This window comes from Hemitrygon akajei, unplaced genomic scaffold, assembly GCF_048418815.1.
Source record: "Hemitrygon akajei unplaced genomic scaffold, sHemAka1.3 Scf000049, whole genome shotgun sequence".
NCBI lineage: Eukaryota > Metazoa > Chordata > Chondrichthyes > Myliobatiformes > Dasyatidae > Hemitrygon > Hemitrygon akajei.
The window spans coordinates 1,932,499-1,949,529 of NW_027331935.1; the positions used below are offsets into that span (position 1 = coordinate 1,932,499).

Sequence of the window (17,031 nt, forward strand, 5' to 3'; positions counted from 1 at the left end):
CGTTTTGGGTCATTTTCACCAATTTTAAAGGACTGTGCCTCAGACAGCTGGGTTGCTGCAATTGTTACGTACCAGGAGCAACAGATTACTAATGGAGTCTGGTTTCGATGTGAAAACCACTATCTTTATTAGTATCTACTCCAAATATAAAAGATTAAACAAAATAAACAGAAGTTAACAGTGTAGATAGATAGATAGATAGATAGATAGATATTTTATTCATCCCCATGGGGAAATTCAACTTTTTTTCCAATGTCCCATACACTTGTTGTAGCAAAACTGATTACATACAATACTTAACTCAGTAAAAAATATGATATGCATCTAAATCACTATCTCAAAAAGCATTAATAATAGCTTTTAAAAAGTTCTTAAGTCCTGGCGGTAGAATTGTAAAGCCTAATGGCATTGGGGAGTATTGACCTCTTCATCCTGTCTGAGGAGCATTGCATCGATAGTAACCTGTCGCTGAAACTGCTTCTCTGTCTCTGGATGGTGCTATGTAGAGGATGTTCAGAGTTATCCATAATTGACCGTAGCCTACTCAGCGCCCTTCGCTCAGCTACCAATGTTAAACTCTCCAGTACTTTGCCCACGACAGAGCCCGCCTTCCTTACCAGCTTATTAAGACGTGAGGCGTCCCTCTTCTTAATGCGTATATGTAGCTCCTAAACTATCAAGCTTGGGAAACAATGTTTAAAGTCTTCAGATGGTAAAGTAGAAAAGTTCAGTAATCCACGGAATAAGTGAGTGAAAGGAGAGATTTGTAAATCCACACGAACATGTAGAGAGAAGGCAATTACGAAGAATTCCACACACATTTTACGCTGGGTAAACGAAATAACAGTCGCCGAAGATCTTAGCCGTCGATTCGTTCCGAAATTCACTGCAAAATAGCACCAGGTGACAGTGACAGGAATATCGTCTTCAAGTGGTTACCACAGAACACCCCGATTCCAGGTAATGGCCAACAGAAGTGATAGCACGGGATACTCCAACAAATCCACACGTATGAATTATACGAAGTGACAGTCACACATACGTTGTGCACTGCGTGCTGATGATCAACCCAGTCTTTTGGGCATGGAAGAGTTCCAACTCGTAGCAGTGAGAAGCTGAAGTTCCAACAGCTGCTCTCTCTCTCTCTCTCTCTCTCTCTCTCTCGCTCTCGCTCTCTCTGACGTCACAGTCCCGCCTTACTCTGGCACTTAAAGCGACACTCAAGTAAACGAACCCGCGGTTTCGTAAAACAATGCACCTCTAAAGTCTGACACAGACTAGTGAATGAATCTTCGATGGAGCAGAGTCAGAAACCAGAGAGTTGCCAGCCTGAGCCAGGGCTTTGGGGCTCCGGAGAAGGATGCAGTACAGAGTTTACGAGGAGGAGGAGGAGGAGGAATCAGACCAGCAGCATGCGGCTACAAAAGAAAGATCAGAAACATTTGGAAACTGGCTGACCGAAAAAGAAGGTGGTTAAGTTCTGCAAAATACTGGTGGAAATCAACAGATGAGGCAGCAAATATGGAGAGGAATAAACAGTCTACGTTTAGGCCGAGCCCCTTCAGTATGCCTAGACTGTGTACTCCTCTGCTTAGTTGCTGGCTGAACTGCAGAGCTCCTTCAGCATTTTGTGTGTGTACGTCTCTGTATTTCCAGTAACTGCAGAATCTCTCGTGTTTCACATCTGCATTTTACCTTGGCATGAGATACACGTTGATATTGAGTATATTGTATATGGGAGCCGCTTTCTGCGTTAAAACAGCTGCTGATTTTTCTATACACACAAAAAAAAAATGAGGTATGGACATTGAACCAGTGCTTGCAGAAATGTTTAATGGCGTCGTGATTACCCATAAGGACTTGCGTCACAGTTTTTGGCCGGCGCTGATGCACCGATCGAATGAGCAGGCGTCAGGGCTGTTGACGTCACTGTGTACACGTATGCGCGCAGTACAGAAAAGGCCTTGGAAAATTTCAATGCAGGTGAGAGTTATTCTCCATTCAGCTAATTTAAACTCCAACTTCGGGACAATGCCCTTGAGGTGCGGCCATTATGGCCCGCAATCCCGGGACAGTCCTGTCTTTTTTTTCCCTATCTGTCATCCCCACGATCCGTGCACGGGCCCCGGGGAGCTTAGGGCTGATGAGGGAATGGGAGCCAATGCATCTCTCAGACAGAGCTGAGCTCCAGCTATCTGAATGCAAGGATTAGGAACTCGGAGAAAGGGGACTTTTTTTTACATCAGCTGTGAGAAAGCCACCTTTGTTCTACCTCCAATCCTTAATAAGAGAAAATCCACAGATGTTGGAAATCCAAACAACAAACACAAAATGCCGGCGGAATTCATCATTAGTACACTTTTCGATGGTTGCTGCCTGGTCTGCTGAGTTCCTCCTGCATTTTGTGTGTGTGTGTTGCTTGTTCAAACTCCTCTTGTTCTGGACTTTTCTACCGGTGAGAAGATATTTTGTCCCATTCTCTCTGGGTACATAATGATATCAAACAAGTAGCTTTCACATCTGGAATGTGCCAGACTCCAATGAGACGGACTACATTGCCATCAATGAGTTCACCACCATCTGTCACCTGGGAGAGGATTCAGGGGGAAATATTTATGTACACTACAGAAACTGGTGATACATGTGTGCATTGTGATGATGCAAAAGTTGCTGGAGAATTTGCAAGTGAGAAGAAATGGCTTGATATTTGGAAATCTGACTTTTTAAAGCATATATGTCAAACTCAAGGCCCGTGAGATAATATCTAATTACTATTAAAGCTGGCCCCAGTAATCGAAGAGCCTATGGCGTATGATATGGCTAATGCTGAGTTTATTCAGGTACCAGGTTTTCAGGGTTTTTAGTGTTTATTCGGCAGTCTTGCTTGGCAGTCTTCTTCATAAGAAACCAAATTTGTAAAGAAAAACACTTTGTAGTTATAGCAGAGGCTGAGACACATGAGAGCAGGCTGAAAAAACGGAGGCAACGAAAGCTGCGTTCGCACGCGTCCGACTGATCCGGCCCGTATGAAGCTGCATTTTGCTCAATCCGGCCCGTGACCTAAAATGAGTTTGACACCCCTGTTTTAAAGCATCATTTAGCAAGCCAACCAGATATTGACAATATGCAAAGGCTTTGGTGAGAAAATCCTTCATTACCCATTCCAGGCCTGCTACATAGGTTGTGTGAGAGTGCAGATGAACTGGATCAAACCCAGAAGAGGTCAAATTTCCTATCGACAGTGATTTGCCAGCTGTCAAAATGAATTCCTCTCTATATTAAATTCACTGTGCGCATGTTGTCACTGGGTAAAAAAATGCACAGTACAAGGTTTATGTGCACAAGAGTCATTACAAATTAGAGGGGACATTGGTGGGAAGGTGGGGAGACCTCCAGTGTCCCTGATGCCCTCACCTACAAGATGTGCATCCAGCTGCAGCTTGTAACCCTGCACTTCAAGGAGCTGGAATTTGAAATGGGTGAATTCCAGATCATCCAGCAGTTGGAGGGGATGATAGATATGACATGAATATGGGTAAGTTACACCCAAGGTTCAGGACACAGGACACTGGGTGAGAGCCAGGAAGGGGAATAAGGTTAAATAGCAGAGTACTCTTGTTGATATCCCACACAACAACAGTAGACCACTTTATTGGGGGGAATTACCTGGCAAAGGAAAGTCAAATAGCTGATAGGGGATTCGTTAGTTAGTGGAACAGAACAACAGGGGATGAATATCCTAGTGGTAAGGCTTGCTGGTGGGGGGGAGAGGTGATGTGGTTACAATAAGCTGTAGAAGGTATGGGAGTCAGAATGACAGAACAGATAGTGGAGAGGGTGAATTGAGTTGACTTTATCACATACATACTTCATAAACATGAGGAAAATGCAATTGTATCAGCATGAATTAATCAGTCTGATGGCCTGGTGGAAGATGATGTCCCGGAGCCTGTTGGTCCTTTTGCTGTGGTACTATTACCTCGATGGTCACAGCAGGAACAGTTTGTGGTGGTGGTGAATTTGGCCTGTTGTTCCCTGATATCCTTTGGGCCCTTTTTACACACCTGTCTGTGTAAGTGTACTGAATTGTGGAAAGTAGATTGTGCAATGTATAATTTCCTTGTTTATATTTAGAGCCTTTTTTAGGTGTATAAAATGATGAGGGGTATTGAGCGTGTGGGTGGCCAGAAGATTTTTCTCCAGGGTTGAAATGGTTAACATGAGGGGGCATAGTTTTAAGGTGCTTTGAAATAGTTACCGAGGGGATGTCATGGGGTAAGTTCTTTATACGGAGAGTGGTGGGTGGGTGGAATGCACTGCCAGTAGCAGTGGTCCAGGCAGGTACAATGGGGTCTTTTAACAGACTCTTAGATAGGTACATGGAACTTAGAAAATTAGAGGGCTATGCAGTTTCTACCTTGTCATGCCCTGGAGATGTATCCACCCTAATCTGCCACAGAATAGCAAACAGCTCCTCTTCTTTAATCTGTACAGGGTCCATGATTTTTTCTAAAATCTAGGCAGTTACTAGAGTAAGTTACATTGTTAGCGCAACATTTTAGGCTGAATGGCATGGAATACGCTGTAGATTTTGATGTTCTATTTTGAACAGCAAAATAACTTCTCTTCTTTAAACTGTACAGGGTCCAGGATTTTAATGCCACTTTTTCACACTCCCATATACCCTGTGTCCATCTCCTGAGTAAATAGAGATGAAAAAATATTTAACATCTTCCCATCTGCTTTGGTTCCACACGTGGATTGCCATTCCGGTCTTCCAGAGGACCAACTTTGTGCCTTGCAATCCTTTTGCTCTTAATCTATCTCTAGAATCCCTGAGGATTATCCTTCATCTTTTCTGCGACAGCAACCTCATGCCTTCTTTTAGTCATCCTGATTTATTTCTTATGTGTTCTCTTGCATTTCTTATACTCCGTAAGAACCTGCCTGCCTATCCCTGTTATGCAACTCCATTTTGTCCTTCACCAGGGTCTCAATATCTCTTAAAAACCAAGGTTCCCTACAGTTTCTACCTTTTCCTTTTATTCTGACAAGCACATACCCGCTTTGTACTATCAATATTTAGATTTGAAGGCCTCCCATTTACCAAGCACACCTTTTCCATAAAGCAGCCTGTCACAGTTGCCAGATCCTGGTGTCATAATTCCAGGTGTTGATCCATCCCTGAACACATCTGCCTGTCCTACACTGCTCCTTGTATTGAAATATACAGGGGTCAGCATAGTCACTGCACTATTCCTGACTTTGTCTGAGGACAGAACAACAACTGTCTCCAAAACCCCTCCACCCTCTGTTCCATTATTCCGGCCCCCTGCAACTTTAGTTTAACCCCCCCCCCCACCTACGCCCTCCTCCCACCATGCAGCTCTATCACCCCTTTGACTTTCATCACCCAAATCTATAAATAGGAGGTGCATACCAGGTACAGGCAGATAAAGAACAAATGGGGTACTTATGAAGTACAGGAAATTCAAGTGAACACTTATGAAAGAAATAAAAGAAGGCATGAGGTTGCCCCAGCAGACAAGATGAAGGAGAATCCTCAGGGATTCTGCAGATAGGTTAAGAGCAAAAAGATTGCAAGGGAAAAAATTAAACCTCTGGTAGATCAGAATGGTAATCCACATGAGGTAACAAAATAGATCTGTGTGATTTTTTGCACATGTGCAGGAACCGGATATATAAGTATTTGGATAGTTGTGGATTGATTAAGGATAGACAGCATGGCTTTGTGCTTGGTAGGTCATGTCTAACCAACCTTACAGAGTCTCCCGAGGAAGTTATCAGGAAATTGGATGAAGGCAAGGCAGTGGATGTTGTCTGCATGAACTTTGGCAAGGCACTTGGCAAAGTCTCATATGGGAGGTTGGTCAAGAAGGTTCAGTTACTCAGCATTCAAGATGAGACAGTAAATTGGATGAGACAGTTTCTTTGGGAGAAGCCAGAGTGTGGTAGCAGATGGTTGCCTCTCTGACTGGAAGCCTGTGACTATTGGTGTGCCAGAGGGATCAGTGATGGATCTGTTGTTGTTTGTCATCTGTATCAGTAATCTGGATGATAACATGTTTAGCTGGATCAGCAAATTTGTGGATGACACCAAGACTGGGGGTGTAGTGGACTGTGAGGAAGACTATCATGGTTTACAGTGTGAACTGGACCAGCTCGGAAAATGGCTTGAGAAATGGAAAATGGAATTTAATGCAGACAAGTGTGAGGTGTTGCACTTTGGTAGGACCTACCAGGGTAGGTCTTACACAGTGACTGGTCGGGCTCTGAGGAGTGTTGTAGAAGAAAGGAATCTAGAAATACAGGTTTTCTCTGAAAGTGGTGTCACAGTTCGATAGGGATGGAATGAAAGATTTTGGCACATTGGCCTTCGTGAACCGAAGTACTGCGTACTGGAGATAGATGTTATGTTGACTTTGTACAAGATATTGGTGATGCAGAATTTGGAGTATTTTGTGTAGTTTTAGACACCAACCTGCAGGAAAGATGTAAAAGAGTTTGAAGGAGTTCAGAGAAAATTCACAAGGATGTTGTCAGGTCTGGAGGACGGGTTATAAGGAGAAATTGAACAGGTCTGGGCTTTATTCCTTGGAATGTAGAAGATTAAGGGGAAATTTTGATGGAGGTGTACCACAATTGTGAGGGCTATAGATGAGGTAAATGCAAGCTGGCTTTTACCACTAAGATGGGGTGGGACTACAACCAGAGGCCATGTGTTAAAGGTGAAAGGTGAAACTTTAAGGGCAATATGAGGGGAAACTTCTTCACACAGATGGTCATCCGGGTGTGGAATGAGCAGCCAGCACAAGTGGTGCATGCGAGCTCATTTTCAACATCTAAAAGGTTTGTATATGTACCTGGATGGTAGGGGTATGTGAGTAGACAATTTAAATAGTTCAACACAAACTAGATGGGCCAAAGGGCCTGCATCTGTGTTGTACTTTTCCATGACTGACAAGAACCTTAAATAATACTAACATTCACTTGAATTCCTTTTAACAGCTGTGCATACCAACCATACATCTGAGTAGGAGATATTTACATGGCATTAAAACTGGCACTTTAAATTAACAGTACCGAAAGGAAAATCCCAGCTGCATGTCAACAAAGCCTATTTTCATGAGAGTGTTTCAGTTACTGTGGGGCCAGGCAACCATGCAGCTCAATGGAACAGGGAATAATACCAATGGAGAGAGTCAAACTGATCCAAGTAACAGTTTGAAGATGGAAAAAATGCCCCATTCATACAGAGACAGGAAGAGCATCAGAGAGTTTGATTTCAGATACCAGCACTGTGCCCAGTTAGAAGATAATTTCTCTCTCCAACTTGGGTTGTACCTCGCTGTAACAGTGTGATGACAGATCACACCTTGACAACTATAGTGATCTCATCTGAAATGTTGTCCTTCATTCGTTGATGGATTTTGTAAATCTTTTTACAGGTTAAAAATGACAAGGAATTTGTCCATGGGAATTCCAACAAAACACACCAGTTTTGCTGTCTCTGTCCAGATATTTAAGAAGTCGAGCAAGGGATTCACTCGATCATCTTTCCTGCTCAGACTGTGGGGAGGGATTCACTTGATCATCTGACTAACTGGCATGTCTGTCATTTTACACAGGGGATCCCATTCATCTGCTCAGAAAGTGGGAATGAATTCAGTCTGTCATTTCAACTGAAGGTACATCAGCAAGTTCATACTGGGCAAGGCCATTTACCTGTTCTGTGTGTAAGAAAGCATTTAGTCTGTCATCCCACCTGTGGACACACCAGTCAGTTCACACTGGGCAGAGGCTGTTCATCTGAATTTGTGGGGAAGGATTCACTCGGTCATCTGACCTAATGGCTCACCAGCGAGTTCACACTGGGGAGTGGCCGTTCACCTGCTCGGACTGTGGGAAAGGATTCACTTACTCATCTAAGCTGAAGGTACATCAGCGAGTTCACACTGGAGAGAGGCCGTTCATCTGCTCGGACTGTGGGAAGGGATTCACTCAGTCATCCACACTACAGAGTCACCAACAAGTTCACACTGGGGAGAAGCCATTCACCTGCTCAGACTGTGGGAAGGGATTCACTCAGTCATCCACCCTACAGAGTCATCAACGGGTTCACACTGGGGAGAAACCATTCACCTGCCCAGACTGTGGGAAGGGATTCACTTTATTATCTCACCTACAGAGACACCAATCAGTACACACTGGAAAGAGGCCATTCACTTGCTCAGTCTGTGGGAAGACATTCACTCAGTCATCCCACCTACAGAGTCACCAGCGAGTTCACACTGGGGAGAAGCCGTTCACCTGCTCAGACTGTGGGAAAAGATTCACTTGGTCATCTGATCTACTGAGACACCAGCGATTTCACACTGGGGAGAAGCCATTCACCTGCCCAGACTGTGGGAAAGGATTCACTTTATTGTCTCACCTACAGAGACACCAGTTAGTACACACTGGAAAGAGGCCGTTCACCTGCTCAGTCTGTGGGAAGGCATTTACTCAGTCATCCCACCTACAGAGTCACCAACGAGTTCACACCGGGGAGAGGCCATTCTCCTGCTCAGACTGTGGGAAGGGATTCACTCATTTATCCGAACTACAGAGTCACCAACGAGTTCACACTAGGGAGAAGCCGTACACCTGCTCAGACTGTGGAAAGCATTTCACTAGATCATCCACCCTATTGGCACACCAGTCAGTTCACACTGGGGAGTGGCCGTTCACCTGCTGTGAATGTGGGAAGGGATTCACTCGGTCATCTCATCTACTGAAACACCAGCGAGTTCACTCTGGGTAGCGGCCAATCACCTGCTCAAACATTGGAAAGAGATTCTCTCAGCCATCTCCACCAAATGAGCATCAGTGAATTCACATTGGGGAGAGGCTGTTCACCTGCTGTGAATGTGGGAAGGGATTCACTCAGTTATCTAACCTTGTGACACACTACTGGGTTCACACTGGGGAGAAAGTTTCAATAAGCTGCATGCTGGATATTTGTCCAGCACCATTGCTGAATGTAATTTCGAGAGTGACTGTCGGTGCTGAACTCTGCAATTATTGCTGCTGCTCACCACACCCAGTTCTGCACCCTGGTCACTGGGCACGGGAGGAGTTTCATATAACCATATAACAATTACAGCACAGAAACAGGCCATCTTGGCCCTTCTAATCCGTGCCGAACACTTACTCTCACCTAGTCCCACTGGCACACACTCAGCCCATAACCCTCCATTCCTATCCTGTCCATATACCTATCCAATTTTACTTTAAATGACAATACCAAACTTGTTTCTACCACTTCTACTGGAAGCTCGTTCCACACAGCTACCACTCTCTGAGTATAGAAATTCCCCCTCGTGTTACCCTTAAATTTTTGCCCCCTAACTCTCAACTCATGTACTTTTGTTTGAATCTCCCATGCTCTCAATGGCAATAGCTTATCCACGTCAACTCTTATCTATCCCCCTCATAATTTTAAATACCTCTATCAAGTTCAGCCTCAACCTTCTACGCTCCACAGAATAAAGACCTAACTTGTTCAACCTTTCCCTGTAACTTAGATGCTGAAACCCAGGTAACATTATAGTAAATCTTCCCTGTACTCTCTCTATTTTGTTGACATCTTTCCTATAATTCTGTGAACAGAACTGCACACAATACTCCAAATTCGGCCTTGCCGATGCCCTGTACAATTTTAACTTTGCATCCCAACTCCTATACCAATGCTCTGATTTATAAAGCCCAACATACCAAAAGCTTTCTTCACCACCCTATCCACATGAGATTCCACCTTCAGGGAACTATGCACCATTATTCCCAGATCACTCTATTCTACTGCATTCTTCAATCCCCTACCATTTACCTTGTATGTCCTATTTGGATTATTCATTCCCAAAATGTAGCACTTCACACTTCTCAGCATTAAACTCCATCTGCCATCGTTCAGCCGACTCTTCTAACTGGCCTAGATCTCTCTACAAGCTTTGAAAACCTACTTTATTATCCAGAACGCCACTTACCTTAGTATCATCTGCATACATACTAATCCAATTTACCACCCCATCATCCAGATCATTAATGTATATGACAAACAACATCGGACACAGTACAGATCCCTGAGGCACAGCACTAGTCACCGGCCTCCAACCTGACAAACAGTTATCCACCACTACTCTCTGGCATCTCCCATCCAGCCACTGTTGAACCCATTTTACTACTTCAATAATAATACCTAACAATTGAACCTTCTAAACTAACCTTCCATGTGGAACCTTGTCAAAGGCCTTACTCAAGTCCATATAGACAACATCAACTGCTTTACCCTCGTCAACTTTCCTCGTAACCTCTTCAAAAAATTCAATAAGATTTGTCAAACGTAACCTTCCATGCACAAATCCATGTTGACTGTTCCTAATTAGACCCTGTCTATCCAGATAATTATATATATATACCATATCTAAGAATACTTTTCATTAATTTACCCACCACTAACATCAAACTGACAGGCCTATAATTGCTAGGTTTACTCTTAGAACCCTTTTTAAACAACGGAACCACATGAGCGATACGCCAATCCTCCGACACCATCCCTATTTCTAATGACATTTGAAATATTTTTGTCCCCTGCTATTTCTACACTAACTTCCCTCAAGTTCCTAGGGAATATCCTGTCAGGACCCGGAGATGTATCCACTTATAGATTCCTTAAAAGCGCCAGTATTTCCTCCTCTTTAATCATCATAGTTGCCATAAATTCCCTACTTGTTCCCCTTACCTTACACAATTCAATATCTTTCTCCTTAGTGAATACCGAAGAAAAAAAATTGTTCAAAATCTCCCCCATCTCTTTTGGCTCCACACATAGCTGTCCACTCTGATTCTGTAAGGGACCAATTTTATCCCTCACTATCATTTTGCTATTAATATAACTGTAGAAACCCTTTGGATTTATTTTCACCTTACTTGCCAAAGCAACCTTGTATCTTCTTTTAGCTTTTCTAATTTTTTTCTTACATTCTTTATATTCCTCGAGCACTTTATTTACCCCATGCTGCCTATATTTATTGTAGATATCTCTCTTTTTCCTAACCAAGTTTCCGATATCCTGTAGCGGGGTGCTACGCGCAGCGCTGAAATTACGACACGGAGTCGATAAACTGCAGCCACAGAATAAGTTTATTTCAAAAACACAGTCTTGCTTTAAAGCCTGTCTCCCCCACTCGATACTTCGAGAGGCACGTAACTGAAACCCTTTGAGGCTATCTCCCTTTGTCTCTGGCTCTGGCTAATTGTCAGCCGGTTCGAGTGAGCTAGTAATTGGGTCACCACAATCCTTTAAAAACTATGGCTCTCTCAAATTTCTAACCTTAACTTTCAACCTAACAGGAACATAAAGATTCTGTACCCTTAAAATTTCACCTTTAAATGACCTCCATTTCTCTATTACATCCTTCCCATAAAACAAATTGTCCCAATCCATTCTTTCTAAATCCTTTAACATCTCCTGAAAGTAGGGCCTTTCTCCAATCAAAAATCTCAACCCTGGGTCCAGTCCTATCTTTCTCCATTATTATATTGAAACTAATGGCATTGTAGTCACTAGACCCGAAGTGCTCCCCAACATATACCTCCGTCACCAGGCCTATTTCATTCCCTAACAGAAGATCCAACACTTCCCCTTCTCTAGTCAGTACCTCTATGTATTGCTGCAAAAAACTATCCTGCACACATTTTACAAACCCTAAACCATCCATCCCTTTTACAGTATGGGCTTCCCAGTCTATGTGGAGAATTAAAATCTCCCACAATCACAACCCTGTGCTTACTACAAATGTCTGCTATCTCCTTGCAAATTTGTTCCTCCAATTCTGGCTCCCCATTAGGTGGTCTTTAATACACCCTTATGTATTACTACACCTTTCCCATTCCTCAATTCCACCCAACTAGTCTCTCTAGATGAGCCCTCTAATCTATCCTGCCAGAGCACTGCTGTAGTATTTTCTCTGACAAGCAAAGCAACACCAGCCCCTCTTGTCCTTCTGATTCGATCACACCTGAAGCAACGAAATCCAGGAAAATTTACTTTTCAATCACACCCCTCCTGCAACCATGTTTCACTGATAGCAACAACATCATATTTCCAGGTATCAATCCATGCTCTAAGCTTATCCACCTTTCTTACAGTGCCCCTAGCATTAAAATAAATGCATTAAAGAAATTCTCCACCTCTTCCTCTCTGTTTATCTCTAACAATACAAAGAACTTTAGTCTTATTTTTCTTCCTTCTCCCATACATCTGTTCCTAATCTCTGGTTCCCCTCCACACCCCCCCCCCCCCCAGTATCTAGCTTAAATCCACTGGAGCCTCTCTAGCAAACCTGCCTGCAAGAATGTTTGTCCCCCTCCAGTTCAGATGTAAAACGTCCCACTGGAACAGGTCCCACCTTCACTGGAAAACTGCCCAATTATCTACAATTCTGAAGCCCTCCCTCCTGCACCATGTCTTCAGCCACGTGTTGATCTGCAGTATCTTACTATTTCTAAACCCACCTGCACGTGGCACTGGTAGCAATCCTGAGATTGCTATCCTGGAGGTCCTGTCCTTTAACTTAGCACCTAGCTCCCTAAACTCACCTTTCAGGACCTCCTCACTCTTCCTACTCATGCCATTGGTCCCTACATAGACCACGACATCCGGCTGCTCTCCCTCCCTCTTGAGAATACTGAGATCTCGATCCGAGATATCACGGACCCTGGCACCAGGAAGGCAACAGACCATCCGGGACTCTCGATCTCTTCCACAGAACCTCTTATCTGTCCCCCCTAACTATCGAATCCCCTATCACTACTGTTCTCCTCTTTTCCTTCCTTCCCTTCTGAGCTGAGGGTCCAGTCTCGGTGCCAGAGACACAATCACTGCATCTTGTCCCTGGTAGGTCATTGCCACCAACAGTATCCAAAACGGTATACTTGTTGCGAATGGGAACAGCCACAGGGGTGCTTTGCTCTTCCTGTCTATTCCCCTTCCCTCTCCTGATAGTCACCCAACTACCTGTCTGCTGACTCCTAGGGGTGACAATCTCCCTGAGACTCCTGTCTATTTCTGCCTCTGCCTCCCAAATGATCCGAAGTTCATCCAGCTCCGGCTCCAGTTCACTAACACGGTTTGTCAGGAGCTGCAGCTGGATGCACCTTTTGCAGATAACAGTGCTCGCCCTGACTTCCCACATGCTGCAATCGGAGCACTCAACTGCCCTAACTGCTGCCTCCATTACCTACTCCTAAGCTAATTAGATTAGTTAAAGGTGCTTACCCGGCCTTACCTCACTTGGAGTTAAGCTCGTTCTCAGCCTCTGCTCACTATTTAAGTTCTCCCGCTGCCACACGGGCCGACGTTTTATGCGCTTGCGCAGTTGTGCCCCGTTCAAACCTCGCCAAAGCCTGACTGAGCCAAAGCCGTCCCACTCTGCCTCAGTCCACTCCGACGATGGCCACTGTATATGGCGGTCTTTCTTTTTAAAACTTTGGCGCGCTGCGTCACGCGCCTGTGCAGTCTTTGCCCCGATCAGTTAAAAAAAACAGCTTCTCTCTGAGCTTCTTTTACCTTTTCCCTCTCCGCCTCTTGCCGTGATTGAAATAACCATTGAAAACTTCCTCTCCTTTTTATACCTTTGGCGCGCTACGTTTCTTCTGCAGACTGAAGAAGCCGAGCTGACTGAAATTCTGTCTGCGATGTCCTTCGCCCCTCTAATCTCTGGGCTGAGGAAGAATGACATTGGTAGTTGACCTCCTTAATCTCGACTCATTTCCATATTATGGGTTATTTTCTCTCCTGAGAAAGCACTCCTGTCCTCTGAAGACTGAAAGCAGAATGGGAAACCATCAGTTGGATGTTCCAACGAAGCAGGGACAGAAACCAGAGGCAGGTCTGCACAGGGCAGAGTTTGGGGCTCCGAACGATGGTCGGGGTAAGTTCGTATGATGAGGAGAAGGGAATCATCAGCTGGGTGTGGCAACGAATGACAGAGTAGCAACATTTGGAAGCTGATTGACAGAGAAAATCTTTTGGTTGTCTGACTGATAACATAAACAATACCCGTGGTGAGGTGCTCCACTGGTTGAGGAAGATGTGTGTGTTGGGAATGGTTTTATCTATTCAGGGAGTTGTTCCTGCTTGTTATCCTGTAATATTATTAATGGCCTCCTAGCTTCCCCAGCGTTTTGTGTATGTGTTGCTTGGATATGTAGAGTCCACTGATTTTCTCCTGTTTTTGATAAGAGCAAAAGCGGGGTTATATAATATAGCAAGAAAATAGTAGGAAGTCAGAGGATTGGAAAGCTTTGACATAACCAACAGAAGTCAACTAAAAACACACACAGGAGAGGCAAGATGGAAAATTGAGGTAAGTGAGCCAATAATATCAAGTATCAAAAGTTTTTCAGATATATAAAGAGTACAAGAGAGGCAAGAGTTGATATTGTACCACTGGAAGATGATGCTGGCGAGTTAGTAATAAAGGAAAGAACCAGCGGCCAAATGTAATAAGTATTTTGTGCCAATCTTCACTGTGTAAGACACTAGCAGTATAAGATCATAAGACATTGGAGCAGAATTAGGCCATTCAGCCCCATCGAGTCTGCTCCAGCGTTCTATCATGGCTGGTCCCGGTTCTCACTCAACCCCATGCACCTTCCTCCTCGACATATCCTGCAATGCCCTGAGTGATCAACAAACTATTAGCTTCTGCCTTAAATGTACTCACAGACTTGGCCCCCACCGCCGTCTGTGTCAGAGAATTCCACAGCTTCACCGCTCTCGGACTAATTAAAATCCTCCTTAACTGCTCTAAAAGGTCGCTCCTCAGTTTTGAGGCTGTGCCCTCTGTTATGGCTACCCCCACCATACAAACTGTCCTCTCCTCATCCACCCTATCTAGAGCTTTCCACATTCGGTAGGTTTCAGTGAGATTTACCCCCCGCCACCAGCATTTATTAAACATAGGTCAGTGCAGGAGTACAGGCCCAAGGCTGGCAAACGCTCCTCATATCTTAACCCCTTCATTCCCGGAAACATCTTCTTGAACATCCTCTGGCCTCTCTCCAACGACAACACTCCTTTTTTGAGATATGGGTCCCACATCCTCTAAGTGCAGCCTAAGTAATGTCTTCTAAAATATCTACATTATCTCCTTGTTTATATATTCTGATTCACTTTAAGTAAATGCCAGAATTGCATTTGCCTTCTTTTCCACAGGCTCAACCTGTAAATTAACCTTCTGGGAGTCTCGCCCGAGGACTCATATTTCCCGCTGTACTTCTGATGTTTGAAACTTCTCCCCAATCAGATAATAGTTCACTATTGTTCCTTTTACCAAAATGCATTATCATACATTTCCTAATATTGTATTCTATCTGCCACTTTTTTGCCCGGTCTTCAAATTTGTCTGTGTCCTGCTGCAATCGTATTGCTTCCTCAGCCGGACCAACACCTCCACCTATCTTTGAATCATCCGTAAACCTTGCCACAAAGCCATCAGTTCCATTATCCAACTCATTGACAAGCAATGTGAATAGTACCGGACCGAATACTGACCCTTGTAGACCACAAGTCACTGCTAGCCAAACAGAAAAGGCTCCTTTTATTCCCACTTGCTGCCTCTTGGCTGTTAGTCATTCCTCTATCCATGCCAGTATTTCTTCTGATTTTTATCCTGTTCAGCATTCTCATGTGTGACACCTTCTCAGAAGCCTTCTGAAAGTTTAATTAAATTATATCCACTGCCTCTCGTTTCTCCATCCTGCTTATGACTTCCTGAAGAACTCTTAACAGGCAAGATTGCCCTGTACAGAAGCTATGCTGGCATTGACTTTTTTTCTCATTAGTCTCCTGGTACCTCAAAACCTCATCTGTTATAATAGACTCAAACGCTTTCCCAGCCACTGAGGTTAGGCTAACTGGACTATAATTTGTTTTAATTGCCTGGTGTTGAATTTTAAAAGATACCCAATTATCTAACTTCCTTCTCACTTTTGCTTCCTTATATGCACTTTTCTTGGCTTTTATGCAGTCCTTAACTTCCTTTGTCAGCCACGGTAGCCTAGCCCCGCTGTTTGAGAACTGCTTCTGCGGGACATAACTATCCTGTACATTATGAACTATTCTCAGAAATGGGGAATTCTCACCTGGGGAATCACCTCTCCCATGCTCTGTAATTCCCTTTATTCCATTGCGATACTACGCATGTGACCTATGATTCTCCCTCACAAATTGCAGTAGGAATTCAATCATTTTATGATCCCTACCTTCTATTGGTTCCTTTACATTAACGTCCCGAATAAGATCTGAGTTGTTACACAACACCAGAACTGAGATAGCAGTTCCCCGATTAGGCTCAACCATCAGCTGCTCTAAAAAATCTATTTCGTAAGCATTCACTCTCTTGCGATTGGACACAAATCTGTCTTTCCCAATTTTCCTGCAGATTGAGTTCACCCACTACAATTGTGTCATTAAATTTATTACATAAATGCCAAACATTCAGAAGTATCTGGGGCAGAATTGAGGATAAATGCTTCTACCAAGGAGAGAAGGTGTTTTTGAAGCTGAAAGGTTTTTATTAATAATTACTGGGTTCAGGACTGTAAGGATGGAATTTGCTATCATCAGGCACAGAAATGTCTAAGAAGGATTTTGATATTTGAAACGGATGCTTCCCAGAATAACTGATGCCAAGATGAAGGAAATCATTTTTGTTGGTCCACAAATCAAGCAGCTCATCACTGACAGCCAACTTGAAGAATTTCTAGTGGGACCAGAGAAAATAACATGCAAGGCATTCAAGGAAGATTTTGAAATTTTTTCTCGGTATCAACAGAGCACCAAATTTCATGCAGCTGGTTGAAAGTATGCGTCAAACATATAAAACCACAAAATGCAACATGTCACTAAAGATTCATTTTCTGCATTCATATTTAGACTTCTTCCCTGCAAATCTTGGTGCTGTT

At 43.7% G+C, this 17,031-nt stretch overlaps 1 protein-coding gene across 1 annotated transcript; it reads left to right on the plus strand.

Annotated features, from left to right (window-relative positions):
- Positions 1-1,918: 1,918 nt before the first annotated feature.
- LOC140721045 (uncharacterized) lies at positions 1,919-9,616 on the plus strand. The gene is made up of 2 exons (XM_073035924.1): positions 1,919-1,983; positions 7,650-9,616. The coding sequence occupies exon 2, from the start codon at positions 7,871-7,873 to the stop codon at positions 8,822-8,824; it is 954 nt and encodes a 317-aa protein (XP_072892025.1). The 5' UTR covers positions 1,919-1,983; positions 7,650-7,870; the 3' UTR covers positions 8,825-9,616.
- Positions 9,617-17,031: the final 7,415 nt, after the last annotated feature.

What these genes read in the sequence shown, in the direction of transcription:
- LOC140721045 (XM_073035924.1), top strand. Translation starts at nt 7,871, where the DNA reads ATGGCTCACCAGCGAGTTCACACTGGGGAGTGGCCGTTCACCTGCTCG.